The sequence below is a fragment of the Neoarius graeffei genome, chromosome 9 (genome assembly GCF_027579695.1).
Source record: "Neoarius graeffei isolate fNeoGra1 chromosome 9, fNeoGra1.pri, whole genome shotgun sequence".
In the NCBI taxonomy this organism is placed as follows: domain Eukaryota; kingdom Metazoa; phylum Chordata; class Actinopteri; order Siluriformes; family Ariidae; genus Neoarius; species Neoarius graeffei.
This window is the reverse complement of record NC_083577.1, coordinates 5,862,135-5,880,128: the sequence shown is the minus strand read 5'-3', so window position 1 is coordinate 5,880,128 and position 17,994 is coordinate 5,862,135. Positions and strand designations below refer to the sequence as shown.

Here is a 17,994-nt window from a genome sequence, read left to right as displayed (position 1 = left end):
CATGAACAACGCCAGCGAATCAGGAAGGTGGATGTCACAGTGACGTTGTCCAATGACGACGTCAGCTAGAGCTCAGCACTGCGTTTCCTCGTATCTCAATGTTTACACAGCACAACACAATATTAATATATATTAAACATAGACCAAAAATAAATGACCTAAACGCTTAATTTAAGAACTTAAAATAAGCCAAACATTATTTAATACTTAAAAACCTAAAGTCCTGGTTTCAACATAATAAAACTTCCTAATGCTTCAATGTACAAACTACAAACATCTCAAACCCTTTATTTAAACACTAAACACAAACTGAATGCTCAGTTTAAATGCTAACTGTTACATAAACCCTCATCTTAAACACTACAAACTATGAAACCCTCATTTTAAATACTAAAAAATATGTATACCATCAGTTTCAACACAAAATCCAACCCCAACTTTCAGTTCAGACTCTAAAAACCTCAACCCTCAATTTTAACACAAAAACTAAGCTAAATCCTTAGCTTCAACATGAAGAGTAACCTAAATCTTCAGTTTCCACACAAAACAACAACCCAAACCCTCAGTTTAAACATTAAAAGCAACTTAAACCCTCAGTTTAAAGACTAAAACATCCTAAAACATCAGGTTAAACTAAATATAATCAAAGTAATCAACACTAAAACTAACCAAAGCCTTAAATAAAAAAAACAACAAAAAACCTTAGACTATTAGTTTAAATGCTGAAAACAACATGAACCCTCACAGTTAAATCCTAGAAATAACTTAAACCTTCAATTTAAACACTACAAACAAACAAACAAACAAACAAACAAACCAAGTTTAAACACTAAAAACACAACTTAAACTCTTAGGTTAAACACTAAATAGAACCCAAGCCCTCAGTTTCAACACTAAAACTAATAAATACCCTCAGTTTCAACACTAAAAACAACCAAAATCCTCAGTTTAAACATTTAAACTATCTAAACTCTTCATTTAAACACTAAAAACAAACAAACCTCCAGTTTAAACATTAAAAAACAACCTAAACCCTCAGTTGAAACACTAAAAACAGTTTAAAGCATCAGTTTAAACACAGAGAACAACCTAAAACATGAGTTTAAACAGTAAATATAACCCAAACCCTAAGTTTAAACACTAAAAGTAAACTAAACTTCAGTTTAAATGCTAAAAACGCTCTAATCCTAGTTTAAAAATAATCCTAGTTTAATAATCCTAAATAATCCTAGTTTAATAATCCTAAAAATAATCCTAGTCTAATCCTAGTTTAAAAATAAAAAACAACCTTAGTTTAAACGCTACAAATAACTCAATCCTTTAGTTTAACCACCTAAACTCTCAGTTTAAACACTAAAAGCAACATAAGCTCTTAGATCAAAACTTTCTAAACGAACTAAAGTTTTAAGTTAAACATTAAAAACTATGACTCTAAATGTTAAAATCAATCTAAGTTCTGAGTTTAAACGCTAAATACTGTATTTAAACTTATGCTGTCCATTTAAACTAAAATTAACTCCAAACCTCAGTTTAAACCCTAAAACCATTAGGACTAAGCACAAGTGTTAAATTCTCCACAACCAGAGAAACTCTCAAATTCAAATTAAGGACTAAAACAAACCTTAGTTTTAGGACTGATAGTAAATTATGTCAGTGTTTATGGACTAAAACTAAAACAAACCCTCCGCCACGAGGATGAGGCAGAATGAGAGCAGCACTCAATTTTCCCACAACCAGAGGAAGAGTTCACACTTTAGACCAAGCCACAGCTGGAAGCCAGCTCTGTCTGAACTCTGTGTGTGTGTGTGTGTGTGTGTGTGTGTGTGTGTGTGTGTGTGTGTGTGTGTGTGTGTGTGTGTGTGTGTGTGTGAGAGCGTAAAAGCCCCCCTCTCTGTGTTGAGGAACGCTCTCTATGATATGGCCTCTCTTCAGACGGAGTGAGAGGCTGGGCCAGAGTGAGCACACACTGCAATGTGAGCTGAGATTCAGAGAGCCAGAGCAGTGAGCTCGCTTTTGAAAACACACACTCACACACTCGTCAATGGACCAATATGTGACCATTAAGAGGCAGCTTCTGCACAGACCCATCATCAGGTAAGAAGGGATGAGAAATGAGACCAAACCACTGGACTGCTTGAGCTGGGACGGCACAGGTGGATGAGTGTGTGTGTGTGTGTGTGTGCGCGCGCGTGTGTGAGATGGTGTGTGTGTGTTTGTGGCTGTTTTTTGTGTGAAATGGGAACATAAGGTAGTTCAACTTGCTCTCATACTTCTCTTGGCGGAGGTTTTGAGTCTTTACTGTGTGAGTGTGTAACAAGTAGCACAAACTTTCTGTGAAGTTGTCTGTCTTGTCATCTTTTTTGGCCCGTGTTCTTAAAGCATTACAAAAAACTAAATTCTCTGTGTGAGTGTGTCTAACAAAGAACGAAAACATACACTTGACATCTATTTTAAAGTGTCTGTATTTTTGTATCACTCACTCACTCACTCACTCACAGACACACACACGCTCGAGTTGCACTTTATAGTTTGTGAGTCAGATCAGAGTGGCGTTCGCTAAACGACCCAGTGTGTTGTGGTTATACGGTCATTAGAGGCAGGTTACATGGTTCCGGTTCATTTTCAGAGCCTCGTTATTTTGAAAAGGCCACTAATGGCTTCTTCGCATGTGAAATGGAAAAGTGTGGTAAAGAGGAGCAGCTGTGTAGCAGGTAATTCACCATGCATTCCTGAAGACGCTTCACTGTCTGCTGGCTATCTTTCACTCTTTATTAATATGGTCTGTGATCAATATTCAAAATCAATATTCCAGTACATGAAAAGATGCAGTTAAAGCAGTAATTAAAATGTTTAGAACTGCTTCGATGTAGTACTGCGTAATATGATGCGATTTAATATTGGACTGTTTCATTTTAATGAAAATAAAAGTTTTGAAGGGTCAGACACTTCACTGAGACCGATGGGTACAGAGGCCACACCTCCTTCAGTGGGACTGATTGGTACAGAGGCCACACCTCTGTCACTGAGACAATTAAGTACAGAGGCCACACTTCCTTCACTGAGACTGATGGGTAAAGAGACCTCACCTCCTTCACTGGGACTGATGGGTACAGAGGCCACACCTCGTTCACTGGGACTAATGGGTACAGAGGCCACACCTCGTTCACTGGGACTGATGGGTACAGAGGCCACACCTCCTTCACTGGGACTGATGGGTACAGAGGCCACACCTCCTTCACTGGGACTGATGGGAACAGAGGCCACACCTCGTTCACTGGGACTGATGAGTACAGAGGCCACACCTCTGTCACTGAGACTGATAGGTACAGAGGCCACACTTCCTTCACTGGGACTGATGGGAACAGAGGCCACACCTCATTCACTGGGACTGATGGCTACAGAGGCCACACCTCCTTCACTGGGACTAATGGGTACAGAGGCCACACTTCCTTCAGTGGGACTAATGGGTACAGAGCACACACGTCCTTCACTAAGATTGGTAGGTACAGAGGCCACATCTCCTTCATTGGGACTGCCGGGTACAGAGGCCACACCTCCTTCACTGGGACTGATTGGTACAGAGGCCACATCTCCTTCACTGAGACTGATTTGTAAAGAGGCCACACTTCCTTCACTGAGACTGATTTGTACGGAGGACACACCTCCTTCACTGGGACTGATAGGTACAGAAGCCACACCTTCTTCACTGGGGGTGATAGGTACATAGACCACACCTCCTTCACTGAGACTGATAGGTACAAATTCCACACCTCCTTGTCTGAGGCTGATAGGTACAGAGGCTACACCTCCTTCACTGGAGCTGATAGGTATAGAGGCCACACGTCTTTCACTGAGACTAATTTGTACAGAGGCCACATCTCCTTCACTGGGACTGATTTGTACAGACGCCACACCTCCTTCACTGGGACTGGTTTGTACAGAGGCCACACTTCCTTCACTGAGACTGATTTATACAGAGGACACACCTCCTTCACTGGGACTGATAGGTACAGAGGCCACGCCTTCTTCACTGGGGGTGATAGATACAGAGACCACACCTCCTTCACTGAGACTGATAGGTACAAATTCCACACCTCCTTGTCTGAGGCTGATAGGTACAGAGGCCACAACTCCTTCAGTGGGACTACCACATTCAGAGGCCACACCTTCTTCACTGGGGGTGATAGGTACAGAGACCACACCTCCTTCACTGGGGCTGATAGGTATAGAGGCTACACCTCCTTCACTGAGGCTGACAGGTACAAAGGCCATGCCATCTTGACTGAGGCTGATAGGTACAGATGCTACACCTCCTTCACTGAGGTTGATAGGTATAGAGGCCACACCTCCTTCAGTGGGACTACCAGGTACAGAGGCCACACCTCCTTCACTGGGACTGATTGGTACAGAGGCCTCATCTCCTTTGCTGAGACTGCCGGGTACAGAGGCCATATCTCGTTCACTGGGACTGATGGGTACAGAGGCCACACCTCCTTCACTGGGACTGATGGGAACAGAGGCTACACCTCCTTCACTGGGACTGATGGGTACAGAGGCTACACCTCCTTCACTGGGACTGATGGGTACAGAGGCCACAACTACTTCACTGGGACTGATGGGAACAGAGGCCACACCTCCTTCACTGGGATTGATGGGTACAGAGGCCACACCTTCTTCACTGGGACTGATGGGTACAGAGGCCACACTTCCTTCAGTGGGACTAATGGGTACAGAGGCCACATCTCCTTCAGTGGGACTATCAGGTACAGAGGCCACACCTCCGTCATTGGGACTGATTGGTACAGAGGCCACACCTCCCTCACTGGGACTGATAGGTACAGAGGCCACACCTCCTTCACTGAGACTGATTTGTAAAGAGGCCACATCTCCTTCACTGAGACTGATTTGTAAAGAGGCCATACCTCTTTCACTGGGACTGATGGGTACAGAGGCCACACCTCCTTCACTGAGACTAATTTGTACAGAGGCCACATCTCCTTCACTGAGACTGATTTGTACAGAGGTCACACCTCCTTCACTGGGACTGATTTGTACAGAGGCCACACCTCCTTCACTGGGACTGGTTTGTACAGAGGCCACACTTCCTTCACTGAGACTGATTTGTAAAGAGGACACACCTCCTTCACTGGGACTGATAGGTACAGAGGCCACACCTTCTTCACTGGGGGTGATAGGTACAGAGACCACACTTCCTTCACTGAGACTGATAGGTACAAATTCCACACCTCCTTGTCTGAGGCTGATAGGTACAGAGGCTACACCTCCTTCACTGGAGCTGATAGGTATAGAGGCCACACCTCCTTCAGTGGGACTCTTCTTCTTCGGCAGTCCATCAAGGTCGATGATGACTGTTATACTGAGAGGTTTTTATGGCCTGCAAGCCCTCGAGTGGGCTGCAAGGCCAGCACGTGAATGGCAGAGTCATCCACACAGGTTACATGTGTGTCCCATTGCAGCGGGGTTGTGTCATCTGTCATGCGCTCTTTGGTAGTCCTGCTGATGCTTTTCTTTTATGCTTTGATGGATCTCCTCACCGATGTTCTCCACTTTCTTCTGTTGGAGGCAGCTTGCTCCCAGGTGTCAGGGTTGATGTCAGAATCCTTCATGTGTCTCTTTAGTACATCCTTGAAGGGGAGCTTCTGTCCTCCATGCTTCCTCCTTCCTTCAGAGAGCTCTCCATAGAAAACAGCTTTAGGGAGTCTGGAGTCTGGCATGCATCGTACATGCCCAGCCCAACGAAGCTGTGATGCTGTAATGAGTGCCTCAACACTAGGAGTCTGGGCTCTTCTCAACACTTCAATGTCAGGTACTCTATCTTGCCAGCGTATTCCCAGGATTTGACGCAGGTGCCGCAGTTGTGTTCTGGTGAGTTTCTTGATATGCCTTCGGTAGAGGATCATGCACTCTGTGGAATACAGAAGGGCTGGCAGGATGGCTGCATTGTATGCCTTTATTTTGGTCATCCTTTTGATGTCATGTCTTGACCATAGGCGCTTGTATAGTGAGCCAAAAACTTTGCATGCAGCTTGAATCCGTCTGTCCACTTCCAGGTCTGAGGAGTTAGTGTTGGTGACCGCACTGCCAAGATATACAAAATTCTCTGCTTTGGTTAGTGTCTTCCCATTCACAAGAATATCTGGGCATGGTGGTGGTTCTTCTATGGGAGGTTGGTAAAGAAGTTCTGTTTTGGACACATTGATTGTCAGGCCAAACAAAGTGGAAGTGGTGGCAAAGCGATCCACAATCTCTTGGATTTCTTCAGCATTGGTTGACACCAGAGCAGAGCCGTCAGCATAAAGTAGCTCTCTCACACATATTTCTCTTGTCTTGGTAGAGGACTTTAGTCGAGCAAGATTGAAGAGCTTGCCATCAGACCTTGTCCGTATATAGACACCTTTGCTGAGGTTGGTTCCCATTGTTTCTAGGACTGCTGCCAGGTAAAGAGTAAAAAGTGTCGGAGCTAGCACACACCCTTGCTTGACGCCATGGTTGATAGTAAATGCATTGCTGATGTCACCACCGATTGAGACTTTTCCTGACATGCCTTCATGGAAGTCTTTGATGATTCTCACAATCTTGTCTGGACAGCCATATAGTTCCAGGACCTTCCAGAGCATCTCTCTATCCACAGTGTCAAACGCCTTAGAGAAAGACAACATACAGGGCTTGTTGCTGTTCAATGGCTTTTTCCTGGAGCTGACGAAGGGTGAAGATCATATCTATAGTTGACCGGCCAGCTCTAAATCCACACTGGCTCTCTGGTAGTACCTCCTCTGAGACCTTCTTGATGCGATGTAGGATGATTTTGGCCAGGATCTTGCCAGCTATAGACAGTAAGGAGATGCCACAGTGGTTTCCACAGTCGCTGCTTAGGCCTTTTTTCTTGTAGATGGTAACTATGAACGCATCTTTGAAGTCTTGTGGCACACAAGCATTTGCCCAGCATGCATTGTATAAGCGTAGATGGGATCCCAGCAGAACCCTGGAAGACAGGAGGTCACAACCTGAAAAGAGAGCTCTTTTCAGGTTGTGACCTCCTGTCTTCCAGAGTTCTGCTGGGATCCCATCTTGTCCAGGTGCTTTGCCACATCTCGTGGTCTTCAATGCCTTTTCCAGCTCATGCTCAGTGATGGGAGCTGAGAGTTCATCTCGAGTTTCTCTAGGCTGTACCATGTTACAGGCTTGTGGATCTGCAGAGCTTTGCTGGTTGAGGAGGTTACAGAAGTGCTCCTTCCATCTTGATCTAATGTCTTCTATGTTGGTGAGAAGTTGGTCTCCATCAGTGTTTCTCACTGGTGCTATTGTATTGCTTTTTGGTCCGTAGATGGCTTTCAATCCATAGAACAGACCATGCGAGTCGTTTTTGTCAGCCATCTCCTGCAGTTCTTCTGCTTTCTTGCACCACCATTTGTCCTTAATGACTCTGATTTCTCTCTGCACTTTGGCCTTGATGTTTTTGAGGGCTGCCTCTGTGGATGCTGAGTTCTTCTGAAAGTGTGTGTTGTAAGCCCTCTGCTTTTCAGCTAGCAAACACTGGATAGCCTCTTCATTTTCTTGAAACCAGTCTGGTGATCTCCTTTTCAAATGGCTGAGCATTTCTTCTGCTGTAGAATAAGCAGTTTGCTTTAGCCGTTTCCATAGCTCTTCAATATCATCACTGTTTACTTCATTGGCATCTAAAGCAGCTGTGAGGGCAGAGGCGAAATTCTCCTGCTGTTCAACGCTCTTGAGTTTGCTCACATCCAATTTCTTAGCTGGGGCATTTGCTGGTTTCTTGTGCCTTGGCAGCACCACCTTCATTCTGAGCTGTGAGCGTACCATGTAGTGATCAGTTGAGCATTCTGCACCTCTCATGGCTTTGGTGGACAGGACTTCTGGCATGCTGACCTTATGGGTAATAATGAAGTCAAGCAAGTGGAGGTGTTTGGATCGTGGGTGCTTCCATGTGAAGTAGTTCTTTTCTGGCTGGTAGAAGAAAGTGTTGGTGACACTAAGCTCTCTTTGAGTGCAGAAATTCAGTAATAATTCACCATTGGAGTTCCTCTTTCCCTTTCCAAATTTTCCCAAAGTGCCTTCATAGGTAGTATGGTCATTTCCCACTCTAGCATTGAAGTCCCCTAGTATCAGGAGCTTGTCTGTGTTGGGCATATGGTCAAACACGTAAGCCAGAGATTTATAGAAGGCTTCTTTATCTTCATTGGAGTACATCATGGTTGGCGCATAAACACAGATAATGGTCAGGAAACGTTTCTTGGATATTGGCATGCGTAGAGTCATGATTCTCTCTGATGTTCCGGTTGGTAATGATGGCAATTTCTTAGCGATTGTGTCGGAGATGGCAAATGCAACACCAGCTTCTCTCCTCTCATCTGTTCTCCCACTCCAGAAGAAGGTGTACTTCTTTTCTTGGAGTTGGCCTTGCCCTTGTAGTCTGGTCTCTTGCAGTGCAGCTATGTCAATGCCATAGCAATCTAATTCCTTTGCTGCAACCAGGGCTGTGCGTCTCTCGGGTCAGGTGTCATTGTCCAGCATTGTTTAGACGTTCCAAGTAGCGATGGTCAGTTTCATCTTTTTGCATTTCATACCGCTGCAGTGAAGACCCGCTGGTCGCGGTGAACCAGCCAGGTAGTTCTGGGCGAGCTTTCTCTACCCCACCTTTTCTAGGGGCTTCCCCTTCCAGGGCAGGCTGTGCTCTCCTTAAATAGGGCAGCCTGGACACTCACACTGCTGCCTCAGCCTACTGTTGCCCAGATCTTCAGTTGAGCTGCGACCTTCAAATGTGAGCTGCCTACGTGCAGGAATCTTGCTAGCGGCTTCCAGCTTCTCAGGCCTGCCGCCGTCGCATTCATCCCGTCGCCGAAGGACTTTCTCCTCTCTTCTCCTTGCATAATGCCTTGCACAGTGAGTAAGACAAGCGGTGTCATGCTCCCATTGAACTGTCTCTCTGGACCTCCAAGTCAGGCACCAGGTGGTGCACAGGTGTGCCACAGACCTGGCAGACGTGGAGGTTGCCCCGCAGTGACAACTAACTTGTCTGGTGATGCCATCTTTTGACCATGTATAGTTCCTCCACATGCCATCTGGTGATATGCCATTGATCTATAGAGATTCCTCTGCCACAGAGCACCAAGGACACCCTGCTGTCAGTGCCCCTGTGAACTGTAACCCTGTCGAGGGAGGCTACGGGTGTACTAACACTTGCCCAAAGTGTCCACCCAGGCTAGTGGAGGGAAGGAGGCGCCTTACATCTCCCTTCTAGACCGGCTCCCAGCTGAGTCCAGCCACTGTCACTGCCACTACCAAACCAAAACTAGAGAAACAAGAGTTCTAGAGTCCTAAAACTATAGAAATAACAGCGCTAGCAAACCAAAACTATAAAAACAAGAGTGCTAGCAAACCAAAACTATAAAGAGTGCTAGCAAACCAGAACTATAAAGAGTGCTAGCAAACCAAAACTATTTAAAAAAAAAAACAAAAAAAACAAGAGTTCTAGCGAACCAAAACTATAAAAACAAGAGTTTAGGACTCTAGAACTCTTGTTTCTTGTTTCTCTAGTTTTGGTTTACTAGCACTCTTCAGTGGGACTACCATGTACAGAGGCCACACCTTCTTCACTGGGGGTGATAGGTACAGAGGCTACACCTCCTTCACTGAGGCTGACAGGTACAAGGGCCATGCCATCTTGACTGAGGCTGATAGGTACAGAGGCTGATAGGTACAGAAGCTACCCCTCCTTCACTGGAACTGATAGGTATAGAGGCCATGCCTCCTTCAATGGGACTACCAGGTACAGAGACCACACCTTCTTCACTGAGGGTGATAGGTACAGAGACCACACCTCCTTCACTGGGGCTGATAGGTATAGAGGCTACACCTCCTTCACTGAGGCTGACAGGTACAAGGGCCATGCCATCTTGACTGAGGCTAATAGGTACAGATACTACACCTCCTTCACTGAGGTTGATAGGTAGAGAGGCCACACCTCCTTTAGTGGAACTACCAGGTACAGAGGCCACACCTCCTTCACTGGGACTGATTGGTACAGAGGCCTCATCTCCTTTGCTGAGACTGCCGGGTACAGAGTCCGTACCTCTTTCAGTTGAACTGTCAGGAAATAGAAGCTGTACCTCTTTCAATAAGATTGACAGATACAGTAGACACACCTCACTCACTGAGTTCGATCAGTAAAGAGGCTATGTCTCCTTTACTGAGACTGAGAGGTACAGAGGCCACACCTGCTTATTCGGGTAGCACAGAGACCATGCCTTCTTCTCTGAAACTGAGCATGTCTGTCATATCTTCACTTTCATTTGGACTGGCAAACACAGAAGCCACACCTCATTCACTGAGATTGATGAACATAAACACCACACCTCCTTCATTGAGACTGATAACCATAAAGACCACACCTCCTTCACTGAGATTGATCATCATTAAAGCCACACTTCATTCACTGAGATTGATCAACATAAAAGCCACACCTCCTTTGCTGAGATTGATCTTACATAAAAGCCACACCTATTTCACTGAGATTGACAGAACCGGAGGCCAGATCATTTGGACCGATAAAAACCGATGTAATGTGAGCCCCAGAGGTAATCAGATGTATCTGACTGAACTGTCAATTTTGAACTTGTATGTGTTTTATTTTCAGTGATTCACTTTTTATGTTTTCTTTTTGTTTTAATTTAAATCTCTGTTTTTCATTGCTGAGTGGGGCATCATTAAAAATAACAGCCTTGCTCTCGATGTATCTATGGAGAGTTAACAGAATGAAAAATGAAATGAAAACGAGTTCCATCTGGTTAATATTACTGTGCAAAATGCAAGTGTGTGATGGTGCCTGGTGTGTGTGTGAGTCATAACCCTCTGGATTCCTTTTCTTTTCTTTTTCTTAATTTGTGAAAAAGTCAAGCTCTTACTCATCAGTGTCTGGTATACACACCAATTACGTATACGCAGAGCTCTGGACTCTTAAAAGGAAATAAAGCTCTCTTCTTCATGGTTTGTTTATAAATAATGACTTCCCGCCCTGGGCTGCACTTAAATTCCCATTGGGTGGTGCATGATGACATCTGCAATTTATCTCAGGCCTTGACTTTGATAAGTGGCCCATGGGTTACTATGAAGCTCAGATGAACTGAGTGAGTCATGAATCAACTTTTACTCTCTCAAGCCTCATTCTCTCACGATGCTCTGGGATTGACCTCATGGATCTTTACGAAGATGTAAGGAACAGCTTTATGAAGGACCTTAAGACCTCTAAATGGCAATGTTTATGTGCAAAGATTTTCATAAATCTGACTGCCTTCGTCCTGACTGCAGATTCCAAATGAACTTATAATATATTTACAACAATTTAGCAATCTGTTTAACATGGACAGATTTATTCACACAAATATTACCATAATGATGAGAAATCTTTGAGGTTTGCAAGAGTGTGACAGATATCTAACGTTAGTTCAGTATGTTAGCACAGTTTCCAGACATTCTGATTTTAAACTATTCTTAATCTATGACATTCTCAGCATAATCTCTTCCAAACATCCTTACTGAGTAGATTTTCACAGACTTTCCACCTTCAGTTTGATATAAATTTCATTTAACATCTCATGGTGTACTTTGTTTGAGTTTAAATGTTTGCTGGGATGTTTGTTATTTCCATTAACCTATCATTGAGATGTGAGATGAGAATGAAGAGTTATCAGAATAACTGGTTCAAACTTGATACAAATCTCAGGATGGCATTGCTCCTTCATCACTTTAATAGCTAAAGTTCTGGAGGCCACGCTGTAGCACCAGTGGAATGCAAGTTTGTTGGCAAAACTTTCTGGGTATTCATTCCATTCATTTTTCTTCCACTTATCCTGGTCATAGTGGCAACAAGCTGAGATCAGTCCAGGCTTCCTTGTCTATCTCCAGCCACAGATTTCAGCTTCTCTCGGTGAATTCCCAGATGTTCCCAAGCCATAAACTGCAAGATATCATTTTTTTCAGCAGGTTCTAGGTCTAGCCTGGTGTCTCCATCCAGTGGGAAACACTTGATACAGCTCTACCAGTAGCCAAGCAGGGGGTATCCTTACAAGGTGCCCAAACAACCTCAACTGGCTACTCTTGATTTTTGAGAAGCCCTTACTGTGTAAGGCCAACTATGTCTAGTCCACACCTTTCCATCTCACACACTAATACAGGCTCTTTCCCTGCTAACAAAGTGACATTCCATGTTCTCAAAGCCAGTTTCCATCTAAACCTGTCCATCATATGTCTGGACCTGACCCCCACCTTTCATCTTGTAAGGTGTCTCAATGTCATCATTTTGGGCTGAGACCAACAGGTTATGTGGGTGACCTGGTCACCAGATGCATGCTTGTGGACACCACCTGCATGCCTGGCTCTACCCCCAGACCTGGTGGGTCCTGGTAACCCAAATCCTGGCAAGTTACACGTAATCTTTGTTGTACCTTACATAGTGGTCATTAGGATAGCTTTTTGTCTGACCCCTCCCATCAGATCTGTTCATCAAGGGTGGCTGTATAGGAGCACTAAGTTCCCCGTGACAGAGGGTTCATCAAAGTACACAAGTCCCTTCACCAGTACAAGGTCTCAAGCCACAAACAGGTGGTTGAGAGTATTGAATGGTTGAGAGTGACAGTAAAGCCGTATAGAATTTCAGTCACAGTACAGGCATTATAGGTGCATTGCATGAGCAGACATCACATATTAGTCAATGTGATGTTTTTCACCAACAGCAGCTGTTATAAATAGGAAATACTACATCCGTGTTTTCTTGATACCAAGGTCCAGATGTACTAAGCTGTTTGCATCTGTTTTTTTTAGGATCAGTTAGACCATATACTGTGTGGAAAACCTTTTGACTTTTACTAAACTGGTGTAAAGATATCATTTAAGTGCATTTCTTTGCATCAGGGCAGCACAGAGGTGCAGTGCTTAGCCTAACAGCTGGAAGTTTCTGGGTTTGAGTCTCGTGACTGACTGGGGCCTTTCTGTGCATAGTTTGCATGTTCCCCCATGCCTGTCTGGGTTTTCTCCAAGTCGTACCATCATAGAAATTAAATTGTGAGGCTGTGCCAAAAAATGTTGACACTGCATGACACTGACACTGACACGGAGCCAGTGGGGGAGCTGGTTTAGACACCGACCACCCATTCATGCAGCAGATAGTATTGGGTTACATGTTACCAGTAGCAGGCTCCATGCCTGACTCCAGTTTCCTCCCACAGTCCAAAGACATGCAGATTAGGTCACCTGGCTACTTTAAATTGCCCATCTGTGTGAGTGTGATGGTTGTTCTTCTCTGTGTTAGCCCTGCAATAGATTGGTGACCTGCTCAGCAGTGTTGTTTTTGGCAGTCATTTTTGATTTAGTTTTAGTCTTAGTCTTTTGGATGAAATGCTTATTAGTTTTAGTCACATTTTAGTCAATTCCATCCTTGATAGTTTTGGTCTAGTTTTAGTCGACGAAAACTAAAAGGGTTTTAGTCCAGTTTTAGTCATTCATTTTAGTCGAAAAAATAATTACTTTAAAACATTAAATTAGGCCAATACAGAGATAGGAAACTGTAATCGAGGTTGACAGGTTGTGCATAACATACTCTCTACATAAACGCTGTCTAGTGTGCATGCTCTCTACATAAACGCTGTCTAGTGTGCATGCTCTCTACATAAACGCTGTCTAGTGTGCATGCTCTCTACATAAACGCTGTCTAGTGCGCACGCTCTCTACATAAACGCTGTCTAGTGTGCATGCTCTACATAAACACTGTCTAGTGCGCGTGCTCTCTACATAAACGCTGTCTAGTGCGCATGCTCTCTACATAAACGCTGTCTAGTGTGCATGCTCTCTACATAAACGCTATCTAGTGTGCATGCTCTCTAAATAAACGCTGTCTAGTGTGCATTCCTCTCTACATAAACGCTGTCTAGTGTGCATGCTCTCTACATAAACGCTGTCTAGTGCGCATGCTCTCTACATAAACGCTGTCTAGTGTGCATGCTCTCTACATAAACGCTGTCTAGTGTGCATGCTCTCTACATAAACACTGTCTAGTGCACATGCTCTCTACATAAACGCTGTCTAGTGTGCATGCTCTCTACATAAACGCTGTCTAGTGCACATGCTCTCTACATAAACGCTGTCTAGTGTGCATGCTCTCTACATAAAGTCTGTCTAGTGTGCATGCTCTCTACATAAACGCTGTCTAGTGTGTATACTCCATTGTTCACAGACTGGTGTTTCTGCCTCCGTTTAACATGTCGCAATGCGCTGATGGAGCACAAACATGTCATGATGAACACACAACTAGAAGATGACCACGCTTGTCTGTTAATGTAAATATGACAGCTAAACGTGCTGCTAACGTTAGAGTAGCCAGGTGTGCTGCTGCTCATTTAGACATATTAAGGCACAGCAACAGGTCTGAAAAGCTACATTTCCCCCCGTATGTTTCACAGTGACTCAAATATGGGTCAATATATAACAAAGCATTCAGTCCCTGCAGGACAAGTTTTACTCATGACATGTTAATTGAATTTAAGTTAGCTTAACCAAGCCAACTTTAGCATGAAGTTAGCGGTCCCGTTCATTTTCGCCAGGTCACGGTGTTTTGGAAAACTTCATAGGAAATTCATCACAGACCGACTGTTGAGTGACATTAACCAAAGCTAGCAAACGTATACATGATTTGTTAACAGAACTTCTTGTAACGTTAACTTACCGTCGCAGTAAATAGCAGCATGGTGAGCCTTTAGATGCCTCTTGAGGTTGGTCGTATTCTTGCCACGTAGTTTATAGCCACAGCGTGTACCTCTGTCTCCCACTACAAGGCATTCCGTTTTATTTTCTGCTGGATTATGTGTAAAGTATGTCCATAAATCATCACGTCTTTTCCGCCCACCAAGCCCTTGTGCTGGCATTGCTGCCGCCATGGTCCATGAACTGTGTTTGGCTGCCCTGGTGTGCACTGTGCCCGGACATGCCTGGTGGTGGACGTGACCAAACAAGGACAGGATGCAGGTGCATTGCTGATATTTTCAGCATTTGGCAGACAGGTTGCACGCACCGTTGGAGGAAACACCATGCATTTTGATAGTTCTATAGCCAACCCGCTAACATTTTCGTCTCGTCAACAAAAACAACAGATACGTCTCATCATATTTTCGTGATCAAAGAGTTATGTTTAGCTCGTCACTGTCTCGTTTTAGTCATGAAAAAAAGGTGCGTTAACGAAATCATTTCGTCATTGTCATTGTTAACGAAAATAACACTGCTGCTCAGGGTGGACCCTGCCTCGCGCCCAAAGTCAGCTGGGATTGGCTCTAGCATCACCCGCAACCCTGACGGATAAGCTGCGTAGATAATGGATGGATGGATGGATTCTTTGCAACATGCATATTAATTTGATGGAGAATTGCACAAAAAAGTGTGGGCAACACAAAAAGGGTGGAGAATTGGGAAATGTGATTGCTTATCCAAGGGCAGCACAGTGGTGTAGTGGTTAGCACTGTTGCCTCACAGCAAGAAGGTTCTGGGTTTGAGCCCAGTGGCCGACAGGGGCCTTTCTGTGTGGAATTTGCATGGTGTCTGCATGGGTTTCCTCTGGGTGCTCCGGTTTCTCTCACACTCCTTTTCCACCAAATCAGTTCCAGGGCTGGTTCACAACTCGTTCAACTTGCGAGCCAGCTGAGAACCAGTTTGCTTTTCCATAGCTCGGGGTGCTAAGGGGAGCCACGTCATTACGTCACTGTATACGTCAGTTACGTCGCTGCATTTGCATAAACCTTGGCGCGAACATCGAAGCAACAACAACATGGAGACGAAGCAGCAGCAACAACAACAACAACAATAATGGATGACTGCTGCTTTACTGCATCCATGATATCTCGTCACTTATTTAAAAATGGCGACCTTTCGCGGTCTTGCTATTGTTGTTGGTCTTAACAACTCCGCCCCCCCGCTGACGTAAGCGGTTCTTTCCTCTGGCCCAGTAAAGAGCTGGTGCTAGCCTGGAACCAGTTTTTCTGGCCCCAGAGCCAGTTCTTTGTCAGTGGAAACAGAAAACCCGGTTCCAAACTAAGCACTGGCCCCAAACCAGCCCTGGAACTGATTTGGTGGAAAAGGGGCAACAGTCCAAAGACATACAGGTTAGGCTAACTGATGGCTCTAAATTGACCAGAGATGTGAGTGTGAATGGTTGTTTGTCTCTATGTATCAGCCCTGTGATGATCTGGCCACTTGTCCAGGGTGTACCCCACTTCTTGCCCATAGTCAGCTGGGATAGGCTCCAGCTTGCCCATGACCCTGCACAGGATACGGTAAGTGGTTACAGATAATGGATGGATGGACTGCTTATTCTGTTTGATGTACTAAGTTTTTGGCAGTTGGTGGTGGTTGGATATATTTTATTTACAAAATGAATAATACAAGATCACTGTTGGTGGACCTCGGTGAACAAACTACTTAGGAATGTTTGTTTTTTAACATGTTTGAAATCAAACAGTAAATAGTAAATAATAAAAATGCAGTAAATAGCCCTATTTAACACCACAACTGTATAATAACACCACAATTATTATATCAAGAACCGCTCAACTAAGTAAAGAGAAACGACATCCATCATTACTTTAAGACAGGAAGTATCTTTTGTAAGTCTGTCAAATATTCTCATTTCAATAATCAATAAATACAATAAAGTGGTGTCATCAAAAATTTTTTCACTGTTTTGTACTCATGCGCTACGTTCACACTGCAAGGCTTAATGCTCAATTCCGATTTTTTTGTGAAATCCGATTTTTTTGTGAGGTCGTTCACATTAACAAATATATGCGACTTGTATGTGATCCTCAGTATGAACGAAAAGCGACCTAAAAGTGTTCCGCATGCACATTGCAGGATATGACGACATCACACGCAGTGAGCATGGCCAGTGTTTACGGAAGTAAAACCGCCCGGTTGCGGTATGACCCATCCAATCTAGCTTGAATAGCTGTATCCCCCCAAATGGAAATCAGCTCCCTAACCTCTGCGTCCTTCCATTGAGAAGATTCAGAACCTTCACAGCCCGAAGCGTCCCTCGCATTGATGTCATGCGCAGGGGCGCAGATACGTTTTTTGAACTGGGGGGGGACAAAAAACTGGGGGGGACAAAGCTGCCAGCAAACCAACCCCAACCCCGATATGCCTGTCAAACTTGTTGTTAGTAACCATAGCAACCAAGCTCGAGCTTGCAACCTGTGCAGTCTGCGCAGCTCAACCAACCGAATATTAGTCTTTGTTTTGTTTTATGTGAGTTGTTGCAACTATGTATACACTGCCGTGCACCTCAATAAACTGAATGGTAATTAGTCTTTTGATTTTTCCGTGAGGTTTGCCTTATGCAAAGAAAGACAGCATAGACGTTTTTTCCTCCCTATGAGTGGGGGGGACCGAACGAGGTGAATTTAAATCTGGGTGGGACGAGTCCCACCCTCTATCTGCGCCCGTGATTATGCGCCATGTTGTTGTAACTTTTTTGAGAGACCCGCCGCCTACTTCAGCGCAGAATAGTGACGTTTGTGGCTTGTTGATGACGTGTAAGTCGGATGAATGCGACCTGGCGGTTCAGACTGAAGTCGCATATGAAAAGAGCGGATAGGGATCGGAATTAGGACCACATATCCAAACGGCCTGGGTCGGATTTGAAAAAATCGGATCTGTGTCGTTCATATTGTCAATAAAAGATCGGATACAGGTCACATATGGGCGAAAAGATCGGATTTGAGTCACTTCAGCCTGCAGTGTGAACGTAGCCATGATGTCCTTTTTCTCTAACTGTTTTCTCAGTGGTCAAATTGAATAGCCATGTTAACAGAGCACTTACCATATCGTAGGACAGTTTGGAAGAGAATGCTAAATGCTATATTGGGCCACTTGGGACATCCTTCAAACAAAATTCAAGCTACATCGATACAATTGCTG

General features: G+C 44.4%; 1 protein-coding gene across 4 annotated transcripts in view; it reads left to right on the top strand.

The window, feature by feature from the left end:
• The window catches only part of pde1a (phosphodiesterase 1A, calmodulin-dependent), a 352,383-nt gene that overhangs the window by 171,812 nt on the left and 162,577 nt on the right, over positions 1-17,994 (top strand). The window contains exon 1 of one of the 4 annotated variants that reach the window (XM_060928980.1): positions 1,955-2,094. The exons of the other annotated variants lie outside the window; for them this stretch is intronic. Within the exon in view, the coding sequence (XP_060784963.1) occupies positions 2,042-2,094 (53 nt within the window). The 5' untranslated portion in view covers positions 1,955-2,041. Of the gene's footprint in view, positions 1-1,954; positions 2,095-17,994 lie in introns of those variants that run through there. 4 annotated transcript variants of the gene reach the window in all.